We start from the raw sequence: 16,662 nt of genomic DNA on the forward strand, positions 1-16,662 counted from the left end.
AGTTCGGCCCAAGTGGTGGGGAGAAATGTTGGTGGGTCAAACTTTTTGTGAGCCATGATGCGTAAAAACTGTAATCTAAAACCGTTGTTGACCACTTGGGGCACAAATAGTTCATCAAAATAATTTTTGTTGGTGCTCCACCCTTATAGGCCTATAGGCTGGAATGGATAGCCTCATTATACTAGTTTACACTAGGTTTAAGGTCTATAGGCCTGTTATTGTATTGTATTGTATTGTATTGCATTGTTTATTTTTCGCCATTACTTGTGAGTTGCGAAAAGTATTGTGCTAACCTTGTTATAGAATGGTCAAAGAAAAAGTACGCTCGCAGACAATCAACAAGAAGGAACGAAAGCCTATAATTACAGTATTTTACCGTCCTATACTGGCTAACTGGTATATCACATTACAGTAACCTAGCGTATCTAATATGCATACGGCCTACCATCAAATGAAAAAAACAAACCAAGTCAAGACTAGGCTATAGCTACCGCCCACGTCACCGATATCGTAATTTACAAAATACGTACATTTCATTTAGTTATGCATAGCCTATACATCAGTACATAGGCTATACGCCGCTACAGTACCATACTCATGACCACGGGATAGCAGCCCTAAATAGTTGAACTGCCGTGGAATGTGGATCATGCCAAGGGCTCAGAATTCTGGCAGTCTGGCCTGCTGGAACAATAGAACCAATGCACTAGGGGTGTAACCAAGTCATTTTTTCGGACTCCAGTCAAGCATTGTCAAATCATGCAAATTAAGTACAATTCAGGTTTCGAGTCAATTCAATGCCATTAACTTGAAAAATTTTCTGAGGTCACACTTCATGAAAATGTTGCATTAAATTGACCCTTTCCGTGTTATGGCCACCATCTTGTTTTGGGTGGCAAGATTTTTTCGATTGCCTAAACTTAACAATAGAAATTGTTCACTCGTTTTGATTTTTTTTTTAAATTGCAAGCGTTTTGAGAATTGGATTGTAAAGATTTCGCTCAGACAAGTAGCATATGAATTTCTTTACACTGTAAAAAAAAATATCAAAAAAAAGATTGCATAATTTTTTTTTTACAGTATTTTGAATCTTATGAATAGGTATTGTTCGACATGACGTAGTCAGCATAGCATGTGACTTGAAATGCATAAAAGTTTGCATGGTATCTGCAGTGCATTACACATGTAATTTTGACTTGCATTTCAAGCAAAGTTTTAAAAAAACTAACAGTAAATATGATGTGAATTACTTTAATTACATGTGCTACAGATACCATGCAAACTCTTACGCATTTCACTTCGCATACTTCGCTGACCACATATCTAGACATCTTATCTAGTCCAGTGCGTAGGAATCAAACGCTGTAAAATAAGAACTAGGCAACATATTATGTTTATTTTTTGAAGAAATTCATATGCTATTTTCCTGAGTGAAATCGTTCAATCCAATGCTTAAAGCACTTGCAATTTAAAAAAGAATGAAAGCAGATCGCCAAGTTTCATTGTTAATTATAGGCGATCAAAAAAATCTTGCCACCCAGACAGTAACTTGGAAAGTGTCTATTGGTTACTAAGCTAGCCTATGTCGTTACAGCTGTTTACAAATCAGTCAGGACTCCATGCATGCTCAACATATTTATCACACCGATTTATATTATGTAAACAATTAATAACAAATTTAACAAAGAATTGAGGCTTCCATGCATGTCATTACACTAAAATTTACGTCATTGCTCATATGAATTCTCATTAAAAATTCCGTATTTTTTAGTTGGGTGGAGGGGTTTTCTCATGGTAATTTTATGAAACAAGAATTCAAAAAATGCTTTTCTAATTCTTAAAATTTTGGCTAGTTATGTAGTAACGCCTAGCCTATCAAAAAGAAAACCATATTTTAAAACAGAAACTCAACACAATAATTTTAAGAGGTATTTTAATATTGCACACTATGGTATTGAATGATATAGTCTCTATCCTTGGACTGAGAAAAGTCTTTGCATGACTTAAACTCAATGATGATTCCTCATCCCTTGAGCCCCAGTTACCAAACTAACCTTTGTGTTATAGAGTATATTATAGGCTCTTAACATCATAAAGGCTACCAATAGTTAAACACAAAAACAAGAAAAAAAGTTGAGAGTTTTCGAAATCTGAACTAGCTTAGAACCTATCTATGCAGGCTAGAAATTAATAATAAAGTACACCGCGCAAGTATTTTTTTTGCTACCATACTAACTAAACTAGCCTTGCTTGTTAGCTATGCTATTGAACCTGCACTATTGACATGCGTTGATGAGCATCATGAAGGTGTGGCAAACTTTTTATCCTAGCGCAGGAGTCCAGAGAGAAATTGCTTAAATATGCAATTTAAATAGAATGGATGTTGCTCCATCGTGAATACTGCTGACTAGTTTGATTTTGAACTTTTACTTGCTAGCTATGCCCTATAAATTGCAATACGACCCCTCTTTTTTTAGAACTATGATACGTCTATTTTCACACATTATGTAAATTGTACAGTTTAGTATGTGCAGTTTAGCAGTTGTCAACAGCAATATATTATACTTTTTGACAAAACTAATTATTTGAGAATCTTAGTGACACAGACATGTTGTTGCTATTTTCATATACAGTAGAATCTACTTTCACTTTAAGGTTTCTGTTTAATGTTGATGAAATAAATAATTAATGAGTTCAATGTTTTTTGTCATTTTTTATCTAACTGTATCGATCCTGGTGTGATTAAACGTTGTTGTAGCAGTTTTGGTTAATGTGACCATTCGGATATTATGACAAAAATGGCCTGGTCCCACAGTTGTCAGAATAAGCAGAGTTTACTATATGTTTTGTTATGCACATGTGTAAATTATTTGGCAAATTGTGCAATTTTTCATAATTTTGCCATCTATTTCAAGATGTTTTTGCTTGTAAACAAGCAATATTCTTGTCTAAAGTTTCTAATGACTATCTCATTATTACACATTCCATCAATCCCATATTTTGTTAGATTTTCACCCAAAATACATGTTAATTAATTCATAATATTAGTAATTTTAGCATCTGTTGATCTTTTTTAATCTAGAAATGTCAAGCAAAATTGCAAGCGATTAACGTCACATATGTTTTGGCCTGGAGTAACTTTTACCGGGGGCATAATAGCGGCAAACATTGCATTTGCAGCAGCACCTTTCTCACAAAGTACCGAGTACTGACAAAATACCGAACTACTTTTTTAAAATATTATCGAATACTGGAACCATCGGCACATTTTTTGCCAAGTACTGGTACCGTTACCAACGGTACTTTCAAAGTACCGACTGCCCACCTCTGCCAATCATACACTGATACGCTTTATTTATTACCTGGTGCATAATACGTAAATTAAACTAAGGTAGATTATTTGTCGTTCTGCCCCTTTTAATATTTTTATGCTCCAGTTACTGTACTAAATCCACCACATGTTAAATCCAAAGTTGTCTAGGACCAAGATGAAACTAATGTATATAATATGTATATGCTTTGGTGTGAACACATCTTGGTTATTGTTACGTTATGTAGTTGATTCTTGTCAATTAAGTCACTTATTTATTGCAGCATTAAAAGCATTTCACTTTTATTCTTTGTTATTTTGTCTCAAAGCTGTTTCAATATAAACTTGTAGACATATTTTTATACTTGCATTGTTTTTGGTCTGGGAAATTTGAAGTGCTACAAGTATCTGCAAGCAACGTCTTCAGCTGATCATAAGGTATGAAAATATAGCCAACCAAAGGAGTTTATGGTATGATTATATAGTTCAATTTGAATAGCCTAAAAAGAAAATTCAAAATTAGATGTTTTGTAATTCGTAAATAGCTCAATTTTTATAAATTTGGTTATTGCAGTAGACTTTAGTAGAGTGTGCAACTGGGCATACATGTACCACCACAAAAGTCATAAAAGTAGTAGGTTTTTTAATTTCTAAGATTACATGTTATGAGTTTTTAATAATTTTAGTTTTATAACTACAACACTCATAAGATGGCTTGTTATCTAAGTCTGTTTCCAACAGGATACTCATAAATTATATTCCTAATCCAAAGTGCCAAATTTATATTTACATATGCTATAGTAAGCTATGTTTTTACTCTTCATTTAGCCAAATCTGTGCTAAACTACACTACTATTGTGCCCACGATTGGCAAAGGCATATTTTGGGCTTATTTAATCATCTCGACTGAAAATTTTTTTTCACTTTTTTACGTATGCAGTTATTAACAGAGACATTCAAAAATTGGAATTTTAGCTTTCAGATTTTAGAAATGTTTACCACTCAATCTGAAACAATGTAGGTTTGAAAGTGCTTCAGTTTAGTGTCATTTCTTTACATGGTGGAAAACTTTTTTCATCTATTTATTTCTGCATCTATAGTGCTTCATAACTGCACTTAGCTCATTTGAAGTGCTGTACTCAACACAGCAATAGCGTCACGTTTGCTCTTGATTCAACCTTTTTGTCTGTTTTTGGTCAGTCATGTGTGAAGTTGATGCGGCGTCCCAAGTATTTTCAGAAATTTGAGCAGGCCTGCTTCATTGGTTCCAATTCAGGTTAATTTAACCATTACAGGCAGTCTGTTTTTGTGTGCACATTTTCATCGAAAAAGAAATACAATGGAATATCTGCAAAATACGTAACAGTTCTTTTTTGTCAATCATTTCTGAGTGCCATGGCAAATCTAGAAGGATATGTGTTGCTCATGACCAGTAATATAGGTGGACTGATAAAGGTTTTTGGTAAGGAATGATTTAGTCATTATTTCAAAAAATATTTTAAGAATCAAAATATAGACATAACTTGTGGTAATGGCATGCATTCAATAGACAGCATTGAGGATTAGGAATGAAGCAATAAATACCGTATAAAGCTGTAACACTGTACATTTGATGAAAGTTAAAATTGTAAGCATTGGCATGTGATAAATTGGAAACTTCCACATCTGTTTTTGTATAGGTGAATATTTATAATAATCAGACAAGAATTCTATCATGAATTTACTTTGTTAAAAATGTTTTTTCAAAGTGCTTATCCTTTACTGAGTTTAATTTGGGTGTAATTTTCGTTTTCAATGTATTTTGCTGCTTTTTTTTATTATAATGTATATATAATGTATCTTATTGGAATGCATCAATTATTGGATAAAAATTAAATGTAACGTATCATATAGGATAAAAAATAGGACACTGTATGATATACGTAGCGTGAGCTTACGTTATGTGTATACGTATGCTTATATATATTTATAATTTACAATTTAGCAAATAAAATTCTTATCATGCATATCAGTGGAGATTGCGAAAAGAGTTGCTTGCTGTATATAAAAACTTGCTGTATATATGCACACTGCTGCCTTCAGTTATGTTGTTATAGATTTTCTACATATCGTATTAGTATCTATGAAATAAATAAATTAAAGCTATCATGATGGCATTTTGAAAACTTGACATCATGTAATGTCATAGAATTTTTACTTAGGTTCACCTTACCGCGGTGAGTTTGATGACTTGGTAGCAGTTGACGAAATTACTGAAATTAACGCGCGAAACTTCAGCACAACTTCGTATTTGCGAATATTACAGCACATTGAACAGGTATGGCCTTTTAATTATGTTAAATGTGGTAAAAAGCGATGCTGTGCAATGTATGCAATCCATCCTAAAAGGCTTGTAAAGCAATACCAAATAAATGAAAAGTTACCCAGCAAACATATACTTAGTACCATAAGACAACCAGGTGATAAAGATATAAGGAGAAACGGTTTATCTAAAAACAACTGCCTTTGGCTGCTGACTCAGTGATATTAGAAATTTGTTTGCATTGCTACGGTATGATTACAAGTGGGAAAATTAGAAATAACTTCAGGTAATGGAATGTGCAGCTCACTTTGTACAGCAATTGTATTAACAATGCAAGAGGTGAAATCGAGGAAATACTGTAAACATGGTGTTGATAGCCTAATTTACTTGAGTTTAACATGATTAGGGTGATTGTAGTTTTGCTTCAAAAAGAGATGATCATGTCGGTTATTATGTATAACATATTACTTTGCAGGAAACTACAGTAAAATTTATTGGTGTCAAAATAAATTACAGAATTTTTCTTCAAACTCTCTTCATGTTTTGCATACAGCTTGAAAAAATAATTTTCCATATTCTGACATATATAATTATATATATGTTGTTAATTTTAGAAACCAGTAGTAGTGCATAATTGTGTGTTACTACTATTAAACCAACATTCTCCTATACAGTATACTGTACATAACTTATGCTTAGACAGATTTAGTTAGGTATTATAGTTGTTTGTAGAGTGCTTAAAATGACAGTTGTTTGTTTTGTAATGCTATCAAAAAATCAGAATTTTCTTTTCTTTGTCAGTTGATGGTCCAAGGATAATAACTTTTGAACTGAAAATCTTAGACTTGATACTACTAATGTTTTAGTTTATGTACAGTAGGTTGTTAATTGATGCAGATATTCACTAAGGTGTCAAAGATCATTTAATTTCTAATTCCTGGATTTATATATTTTTTAAATATATAACTTGAAATAGTGTTCTGTCTGTTAGTATTTGAGACTACAGCCCTTGCTGTTGGTTTTTGAATTTTGACTGTAGATTCTGGAGCAGGCTTTTGTAGCTTTATTTAGTAGTGATTACTTTGCATTGAAACTGATTTTTGTAGTTAACAACTTTTAGAACCAGTCGTAAGTTAGCAGCTAGCTTGGCCCATGTATGTGTGTAGATGAGAAGTTGTCAGTTAATTGAAGTTTAGTGACACTGAGCAGACTCCATGCTGATATTTTAATGTTCAGATCAGATCTTTGCTTCACACAGTTGTTGGCAGTTATGAATTAAGCTACGGACAATATCATTAATTAATCCAGTGGTTCAGTAAGATACTACTATATTTGGTATTTTGAGGTCACATAGGTTCACTTCTAAGCATATTAAAGATTACTGACAAACATTTTGCAAGTTCAATAAAACACAATCTACAGGTTTAAATCAGTCCAAGATTAATTGTATTTACAGTAGATCCTGTATGTCCCAGCCTAGAACATTTAGAGGATAAAATTCCAAGATAAAGTTTACCAAAATTAAAGTAAATATCCACATTCCACAGATCTGTTTATTTAGTTTGATCGTGTGGATTTAATTAAAATTTCAACGTGCGTAAACAGAAAGTTTGTTTGCTTTGTCTATATAGTTTTATCATTCTATTTAGTATTATTAGGACAAGTAAAGATGTCTTGTTTTATTTACACTGCAGTACAATCTTCTAACATTGAGGGTAGGTTTTTAAATATATATTCTAAATTTTTTCTCTATGTTTACAGTGTATCAAATCAAAGAATATTAAATTGCATGTCAAGCGAGGGAGACTTACAGCAGGTGTGTAAATCACATTTTTGTTTCGATAGGCCTATTTTGGCTAATGGATAAATACCAGTAATGATGTTATTTAATAGTTTACATAATTTTCCAAGTTGTTATGAATGTTATGCTAACTGTTCATTTGGTGAATTTTCAAATGTAGAAAGTAGAAACATTGCGTTTGTGTGGAAACTTTGATTTACACTTGTTAAATAGTAACTTAACGGACATTTTCAAATATTTAGCCAGGTGAATTTTCAGTTCCCAAATTTTATTATTTTGAAATTCCTTTTTTGTTGGTATTTACATTTCTGAATCATAATGTTGAGCAGAAGTGCATTTCTCCTTTAGGCTTTGTTGAGATTCCAGAAGGGAAACGTGCTGTGGTATTTGGCATTGAGGAAGTTGGTCAAGAACGATTAAAAAGACTTTATCATGATGGCCACATTGAGCTCATAGAGCAATATGATATGCCAAAAGATATTCGGTTGATTTTTAGAGAAAGGGATTTGTATATTGCAAATTTCATCAAAGGCCTCAGTTCGCTTCAAAACACAAGCAAAGATAAACTTTTGCGTGACACCAGCGTTTTGAGTCTGTATCACATTTCTCCAGGAGAACCATCTTATAAGCCTCTCAATAAGCTTGCTGACAGACTGATCAATCCCTTAACAAACAGCGGTAGATTTGATTGGAAAATCAACAGTCTACTGGACAGCATGGCTACCGCGGCACTACCTCGTGACCCAAATCGTTACAAAGAGATGAATGGCTCCTTTGGTAGGATCCTTCCTCCTGATGACTCTACCATGGAAATGGCAGTGGATTGTCCTCCGGAATATGTTGCAAAGCACCCGCCTAGATCCGGAAGATCAACTCCAAGTGTGGCTGGGGCTCCTCCTTCAACTCCTCTTGACAAAAACATCAACAAATCACAAAAAGCAAAAACTGCCAAGGACCTTGAAGTAAGACATGAGGAAAGACCGAACAAACCATATGAAGCTATTGATAATATTAGTTACTATAATTCATGACCTGCATTAATTATAATTAATTTATATTGACATAAAGATGTCTAAAATTAGAGACCTTTTTATGTCAACTAGAGACTATCTCATCTTGAACTCTCTCTGTCAATTAATGAAGCTATTTACTTGATTCATAAGGATGCTGCAAAAGTTGCTGCTACCCTCCCTCAACCAGACATGAATTTTGATCGCATCAATCGGATGAGAGAATCGGCACGAAGACAGAAGGAACAGAAGATTCGTGATGCTTTGATTCGTCAGCAGATGACAGGAAAGGAAGGTGCTAAGAAAATTCAAAGGTAAAACTGGAAGATTCAAAAGAACAGTCCATTATAACTGTCTGTAAAGATTGACTGTAAACTTACAAATACGATTATTTCCTTCTGCCTTTTCAGAACGGAATTATCTTTTCGAATTCAGGCGGCAATTCTTTTTCATGCATGTGTTCAAGCTTGTTACTTTGTATGTTTTATATGCAGTCTAAAGCACATGACTCCTGATGAACAACTGAAAGCAAAAAAGAAAGGCGTTGAAAATCTCGGTTTTCAAAGAGACAGTTATATTGAGAATGGAGATGCAAGGGGAACAGCTAAATCACCTGCTATGGGTAAAGAATTTATGAGCAAATGTTTTAGTTAATGTGTTTTATTTTTTAAAGTTATTTGCCAAAATAAGCGATAAAAGAGATAAAGTCAAAGCTTATGACATTAATCTCATGAGCTCTATTTTGTTTAACATAACATAGTGTAACTTCCTATTTCTAACAATTACCTCCTAAACTTATTTGGCTATGCTTCATTTGAAATATTAGCCGAGCGAATGCATGAACATAAAAACGAAAATTTTTGAAAAATAAATACATAATGTGATAGTTTGAAAGTTATCATAACTTTTTTCATGGTATTAATTTACACACGTATGATCAAACCACACTCACAGATATACAGGAAATGTTTACTTCATTGAATGCAATAAGCAGCGAAATTGATGACGAGGATTTAAACAAGGACCTTGGCTTTATCAAAGAATTAATGCAATCTGAAAACTTTCAGGTAGGATATTTCAAAAGGTTCTTAATATAATATTAAGCTTTTTTCTAGTAGCATTATTATTAAAATTATAACAATAACATGTTTGCTAAACTACTTGATCATTGCTTAATTTACCCAACAGTTTTGCAGTTTTAAAAACAATGGTTAGATAAAAATTATCTAATTTGGTCATGAATCCTTGGACCTTCATGTTTTATGTATCTTGTGATTGAAATCATGTTGTGTTAAATTTATTTGCTTTCTTACCATTTTGACAATCGGTGAAATTAGCATTCGTGGAAGCAATAAACTGATTAAAACATAATTTTTAAGAGTTGGAAAACCTACAACGGAAGTTCAGTAAATTTTTATCTTGGTATTTATGCAGTGAATTTTGTTTTATTCTTAGGCTTGCTAATACTGTTGATTTATTTTTCATTAATCTCTGTTGCCATTCATAATTACGTTTAGGAAGCAGTGAAGCTTCATACAACAATAGTGGAAAGCACTACACCTCAATCAAATGCTCCTTTGCAACCACAAGTCACAGACATGCAATCGGTTGCAGATAATGTGAGTTGGTCTTTCATAACAATAACCAGTGTTCATTACTACTATTTAGTGACCATTTAGCCTTCAAATCTAACTGTTATATATTTAAACAGAATGCCATTTATGACCTGTTTTGGATATAGTCGGTGTTTGATCACAGTGGGTCCCAACCATTTCGGTTTTCAAAAAAAATTTCATACCACCCTAAATTGCTTACCAATTTTTTTTGCATTATTTATAAAGAAGCTGGTTGCTGGTAATGCGAAAAAGGTCTATTTGGGGACTTTTAAAAGAAAATGTTATTTAAAACATAATTGTTTGTGATTAAAGGATTACGCTGCAAATCCTTTGTTTTAACTGTAATATCGCAGTGATCTTTGTTAATCTTGTATCTCCTGGGTTGGGAAACACTGTTTTAACATACTACTTAACGAATTTTCACGAAGTACAGAGATTGGCATATGTATCAGTTACATTTGATGACCTTTATGTTTATGTGTTTGCTTATAATGGCGCATATTTAGTTTATTTACAACAGAGTTAATTACAAAGGTACAAGAGGAGCTGTTGTACAGAAACTTGCCCCAGGGAACAGAACTGAATAATATTCTTTCGTCACCAGCGTTTAAGGTTGCTTATTATTAGTGATCTCATATAGTAATTAAGGTAGAAATATGTGTTCTAGTAACAGCAATATTTGAGTACTGTAACTCTAGCAGTCATAATTTCAGTTAATTCTGGTTAATTGCAAGCAATTTTTGCATTCATATGTTGATCAAGCCTCCTACTTCTGATGATGCTTTAACTACCTTGTTAATTTCACTGCTAAAATGTATTTCAGGGTCTCATATCGGCGCATGATGGTGCGGCCATCTTATTGGAACCTCGCAGCAGCAGTAACCCATATAACGAAATTAACATCCATAACGCTGAGGATGAGGAAATTATTCAGAGAGTTTCACAGTACACGGACAAAAACGTTCGTGTTGTCAGGATTGATAAGACCACAGAGGCACTGGTGAGTGTCTTCTACTTTCTTTGAATCAGGCATTGACCTTCAAGACAGTAGAAAGATAATAAATGTTGCTTACATTAAGTGAATGATGTCTAAGTCCACCACAAACTCATTGTAACAGGGTGCCACTGTAAGAACTGAAGATGACGGTACAGTGGCAATCAGTCGCATAATCAGCGGAGGTATCGCTGAACGCAGTAACCTCCTCCACGAAGGTGACGAGTTGATCGAGGTCAATGGACGAGCAATGAGAGGCCTCGACGTTAATGAAGTTGGGGACACGATAGCTGGCATGAACGGAACATTGGTTTTTGTTCTTGCGTCGCCCAACAAGGTGGTAAATGGAAGAATTGTGAAAGATCCAAATGAAGTTGTGGTGAGGTTTCTTTCGTGTTCACAATAGCTTTTCCTCTTGGTATATGTGATTTCGTATTGCAAAAAGAGGATTTATTTTTTTCTCCAAAATGCTACTTGAGCTCTAGGCTTTCTCGCTTGTGCGAAGAAAGCTCTTAGTAACAACCCTATACATTAGAGTGACGGGCAAGTCCAAAAACAAGTCAGCCTTAAATCAATGTCCTTCCTCCAGTATATTTACTGACTACTACTCTTTGATTTGAGGCCAACTTGTTTTTGGACTTGCCTCCTCACTTTCATGGTAATATGATGTTATCTGTGTTTCGAGTGTAATAGTTGATTGAATCTTCATCATTCCTTGTAGAAACATGTCCGAGCTCTTTTCGATTACGACGCGTTTGATGACCCTTACTTGCCGTGTCGAGAGCTCGGGCTGTCATTCCAAAAGGGTGACGTTCTCCGCATCATGTCGACCGATGATGCCAACTGGTGGCAGGCGTACCGTGATGACGAAGACGACACTCACTTGACACTTGCTGGTTTGGTGCCGTCGCAGGACTTTCAACACCAGTGAGTGTTTTCTGTTTCTTGCCGCCTATTGCTGTTTAAAACTCAGCTGTTCTAAACGCTTCCAAGACTGTTTCAAGTATCGTTAGGCCGGTACAATCACCTGTAAAAGTTGATAGAAACGTTTTTATAACAATCGGACAGCAACCCAGCTTTGCAGTTTAGTTATTAGGTACCACTTAACACAAAGCTGTTTTGTGCATGCCACTCAAACCCCAGTGAATTGTTTACGACAGGCGAGAAGCGTTGAGGATATCCCTAATCAAAGAAAACAACGCTCCGGAAAAGAAGAAAAGTCTTCTCTGTGGGATGAAAAAGAAACCAAAACAGGCCCCCACTCTGTACAACGAAAACGATGGTGAGCGATTAATTGAATTTAAAAATTTACTTAGAACATTTCAGGATTTTCGAAAAGCTTTGGTTACCATACAAAATGTGTTCAAAATGAGCTAATCCACTAAGATAGAATTATTTTGCAGACGACGAAGATATTCAAACCTATGAGGAGTTGGCGTTGTACCACCAACCAGAAGCACGCAAGAGGCCTATTGTTTTGATAGGTCCACCCAACGTTGGACGTCACGAATTACGTCAACGCTTAGTAGATAACGATAGAGAAAGATTTGCCTCCCCAGTGCCACGTAAGTATGCTGTGGCCTGTGGTAGTTGCTTTTGCTCAAGTATGTTAGTAATTATAATAACAAGCCAACAATAAAGAATTAATATATTAGAAATACTCATAATCAACGTTAATCATTATATATTAATTTAACTTCAAAAACTTTTTGATGGTTATAATACAAATATTGTATGACAGATTAATTTGCTTTGAAATGTTAGACTGCAACAATTTTTTTATTTGCTCTGTAACGCCGCTTGTGACTGATCTAGATACGACGCGGCCACCGAACGCGGGCGAGCGAGAAGGCATCGATTACCACTTCGTTTCACAAAACGAGTTCGAATCCATGGTGGCCAGGAACGCCTTTGTTGAGTACGGAGCTTACCAGAAGATCTTGTATGGAACCGCCATAGAAGCTGTTCGAAGCATTATCGATATTTCAAAGATATGCGTGCTTAATTTACACGCAGAAGTAAGTCAACCGTTCTTAGCTTTGTCACCATAAAAAGCAAATATAGTATTTCACTGGAAAGAATACCGTTATTGTGATTTTTTACGATTTATTTTTTCAGATCGTATAATAAGTATAACATTCTGATATTATATTCCTGCTTTAAAAAGCGTGTCTGCCGCATTTGTTCATAGCCTAACACTAATTAAATGGATAACGATCTGGGCTGAAATGGCTTTTTTAGGTTAACAGCTGACTTTCGTTATACGGTACTGGTATTACAGTATTTAGGTAGAAATGTTATTTAATTCCTTTATTAGTTTACAATGTTATGAACAAAGTTTCTATTAGGGTTAGTTCGGATATCAATAATTTTTACTATCCGGATAACGGATATATCCGTATATTTGGAATTTATCTAACCGGTTAACCGGTTAGATAACTGCTAAGTGAAACAATCGATTTCACGAGGTTTGCATGAAAAATGGATTGTAAAATCACTACACAGTTTTATTGCAGATCTACGCACACGCGCAGTACGAGCGAATACGAGAAAAATCACACAAATTTAATGTTCACTGCTTCTGCAACGCCCTCCTTATAAAGCACAATGCATCATTCAATCATTCATTATGCTTTCTTTGTGACGTGATACTAAATTTCACTCGTGCATTTTACGAGTACCGTAGTTGAAAGTATAAGACAGGGGTGGACAAACTGCGGCTTTCCGGCATGTTTTTTGTGGCTCTTCTAGTCGAATCGTAAAATTTCAAAGAAATTGTATAGGCTACCAAGACTACCGTTTATGAACGTTTCTCTCTTTTTCTTTTCCTTATTTAGGCCAGCATTCATGACAAGTTGTTAATTATTCAAATTTAATGATATTTTTCGATTGAGGAATGCAGATATGGAAAAATTAAACGATTAACTATTTATGACGTCATAAGTTCTTATGACTTGGCTCGTCAGTAAAAATTTAACAACCAAAGCGGCTCTCGAGTTCAAAAAGGTTGCCCACCCCTGGTATAAGACAATAGAAGTGTGAAAAAAGGTTTAATTGCGCTCAGCGGGAGTCAGCCTCTACGTAACAAAGAATGTTCAAACTTATTAAAAAGTGTAAAACGCATTAGCAACGATACTCTTTTAACCGGTTAACCGGCAGATTTATATCCGGATATCAGATAGAAAAAAACCCTGCGGTTAACCGGTTAACCGCTATCCGGATAATCCAACCCTAGTTTCTATGTCTTGGTGTGTACGCACTAATTTATTTTTTATTTACAGTCCCTTCGAACATTGTGTACATCCGATCTGAAGCCGTACATAGTGTTCATCGGCCCACCGCCGCTGGAGAAACTGCGGCAAAATATGCGCAAAGAAGGGAAACAGCTGAAGGTGACTTGAACACAGTTAGGCAACTACACGAAATACAGTATTATCCCGCCAATGTCTGGATTTATCGACCTACTTTCCACTACCCGACTGCTGTCATGCAGATTTTAACTGCGGATTAGACAAAGCGAGCTGACGGGCTAATCCCTCAATAACCTACTTATTTTTTTCGCCAGGAAGCCGAATTACGCAGCATTATCGAAAAGGCGCGGGATATAGAGCAGCGTTACGGCCATTACTTTGACGAGACAATAAGGAATACCGACTTAAACCGTTCCTACGCCGAACTTCTTCGTTCAATCAACAAGCTCGACACTGAGCCACAGTGGGTGCCTGCATCTTGGCTTGACGATGGAAGCCCTCTATAAGACGCTGTCCTAAAACGGCGGAAATTGCGGCTGTTTCCTGCAGATGCGCACAACACATGCCTTATCAACGAAATGCAGTTATATCGGCCTGTTTATACTGAGCCTTTTCGTAAATGCAGTTTTAGCCGTAACACACGGTGCTTTTACGCTCCATGCTAACCTAACGTATGCAACCGTTTCAGGTGTATTGTAATCCAATCGACCACAGTTATGGGTCGTACGTTACTTGCATAAGCTCATTTTCATTTTTGTTATTTATTACTTTTTCGTTGATCAAAGCTTTTCCATTTTTCATGTTTTGATGCAACATGCTGTGCAGCAAGGCATCTTTGCAATTAATTTCTTGTGTATTTTTTTAACGGACTGCTGTCAAATTTCCAAAAGCATCTACTATCAGCACGCTTGAGTCGTCAGTACAAAACTTCGTCTTTTTTCCTATTGTTTTTGTAAGTGGTGCATGTTTATACTGTCGATACCGTTTCAAACAAGACATATTTAGGCACGAGCATGACTTAACACAAGCCTGCCAATTTCCCTTGGTGCTAGACAAAGATATTTGGTGTTAGTCTAAACTCGAAAGTTTTTTTTGTATATTAAACCGCAAAAACACGGTGGTATTTGGTTCAGCTGCGTTCCCAATGTTGCATTTATATCTCTATATAGCGTTTATTTATATTTCAGGACAGTTGAATTGTTGTTATTTCATATATTTCTCATGTTGTACATAGAACTGTATAATTATTGCCAAACCAGTATTTTTCACCTTTTTTATTTCATACAGCACCTTTCTTTGCATAACAAGGTTTCTTTTTTGCCTAATTGTGATCTGTCAGATATTTTAGCTCATATAATTATGAAGTTTGATTTTATTATATAAGTCACAGCCCCTTCTGGTAAACGCCCTAAATTTACAACCGAAAAAAAAAACAGTTTAAAGTGGGAATTTTACACAGCAAATTGCAAAATTTAATGTAATGGTCACAGTTTTATATGTATTAGATGAAGTGTATTAATTTTTTCGTACTGTAAATTAACACTTCACAATCTGCTCACAAAAACTAAAAACATTTTTTGAGAGGCTATTATGTTTTGAAAATCTTGTTTTATGTCCTTGTGCGATATAAGACGGCAAATGCTCCAAGTTTTCTAATTCTTGGTGCCTTGAAGTTAATGTTCTTGTTTGCATACTATATTTTCCCTGAAATGTTTAACGTGGTACATTTACAATATATTGCGTAATAAACTTTCTTATATAGACACTACATATTTTCTAATTAGTCAAGACGTTATCATAATGAATAATGATAAATTTTACAACGACTCCAAAACTGGATAATACAATCATTATTGCCAATGATACACTGTACAATGAGGATTTGCTAATGGACGAATTGCATTATACTTCCAGTGGAAAGTAATATCTGGAAAACTAGCTTAGCACAGTGATTTCCAAAAGTTTCGCGAGGTCCTAGAAATCCATGAAGAATTGCCAGGAGTACCGCGAGACAGGTACAGGATATTTCGCCATACACTCTGCCTGACAACAATCGCTTGTGGTATACCGTAATCAGGGCTTTGGAACCGGAACCATGCATTTTCAATGGAGCTGGAGCCGGAGCTCTACGTGAAATTTAAATGGAGCCAGTTGTTTGAAAAATCGCTCCGGCTCCGAAGTATTTCATAAGATTTAAGATGCTCGATGAAAGAAGACTTGATAGAGGCAATATTATTCCTTCGTACGAATGGTTTTTCAACATTTTTTTGTGCAGAAATAAATGTTTTGTGTTCATTGATTGTGTTGTTTTGTTTGTGATTATTTTGAAACGCTATATATTCCAAATTGAGCGTGTATCCTTAAACCTCAGTTTTTGA

General features: G+C 35.0%; 1 protein-coding gene across 2 annotated transcripts; it reads left to right on the forward strand.

Moving 5' to 3' along the window:
- The first annotated feature begins 3,590 nt into the window (after window positions 1-3,590).
- On the forward strand, window positions 3,591-16,052 carry LOC143461896 (protein PALS1-like). Of its 2 annotated transcripts, none has more exons than XM_076959830.1 (17): window positions 3,591-3,748; window positions 5,512-5,627; window positions 7,374-7,428; window positions 7,762-8,375; window positions 8,577-8,737; window positions 8,918-9,045; window positions 9,378-9,490; window positions 9,941-10,042; window positions 10,574-10,651; window positions 10,863-11,039; window positions 11,158-11,412; window positions 11,755-11,960; window positions 12,194-12,315; window positions 12,437-12,598; window positions 12,849-13,051; window positions 14,315-14,425; window positions 14,599-16,052. In XM_076959830.1, the coding sequence occupies exons 4-17, from the start codon at window positions 7,881-7,883 to the stop codon at window positions 14,788-14,790; spliced, it is 2,505 nt and encodes an 834-aa protein (XP_076815945.1). In that variant the 5' UTR covers window positions 3,591-3,748; window positions 5,512-5,627; window positions 7,374-7,428; window positions 7,762-7,880; the 3' UTR covers window positions 14,791-16,052. The 2 variants fall into 2 exon arrangements, with proteins under 2 accessions (XP_076815945.1, XP_076815944.1); XM_076959829.1 differs by lacking the exon at window positions 3,591-3,748 and adding an exon at window positions 4,380-4,772.
- Window positions 16,053-16,662: the final 610 nt, after the last annotated feature.

Source organism: Clavelina lepadiformis, chromosome 6, assembly GCF_947623445.1.
Source record: "Clavelina lepadiformis chromosome 6, kaClaLepa1.1, whole genome shotgun sequence".
Taxonomy (NCBI): Eukaryota; Metazoa; Chordata; class Ascidiacea; order Aplousobranchia; family Clavelinidae; genus Clavelina; species Clavelina lepadiformis.

Excerpts from the sequence above, each read along its gene's own strand:
- LOC143461896 (XM_076959829.1), top strand. The coding sequence starts at position 4,706 with ATGGCAAATCTAGAAGGATATGTGTTGCTCATGACCAGTAATATAGGT. Across the intron at positions 11,413-11,754 it reads AAGATCCAAATGAAGTTGTG|AAACATGTCCGAGCTCTTTT; the intron begins GTGAGGTTTCTT and ends CATTCCTTGTAG. Across the intron at positions 14,426-14,598 it reads AAGAAGGGAAACAGCTGAAG|GAAGCCGAATTACGCAGCAT; the intron begins GTGACTTGAACA and ends TTTTTTCGCCAG.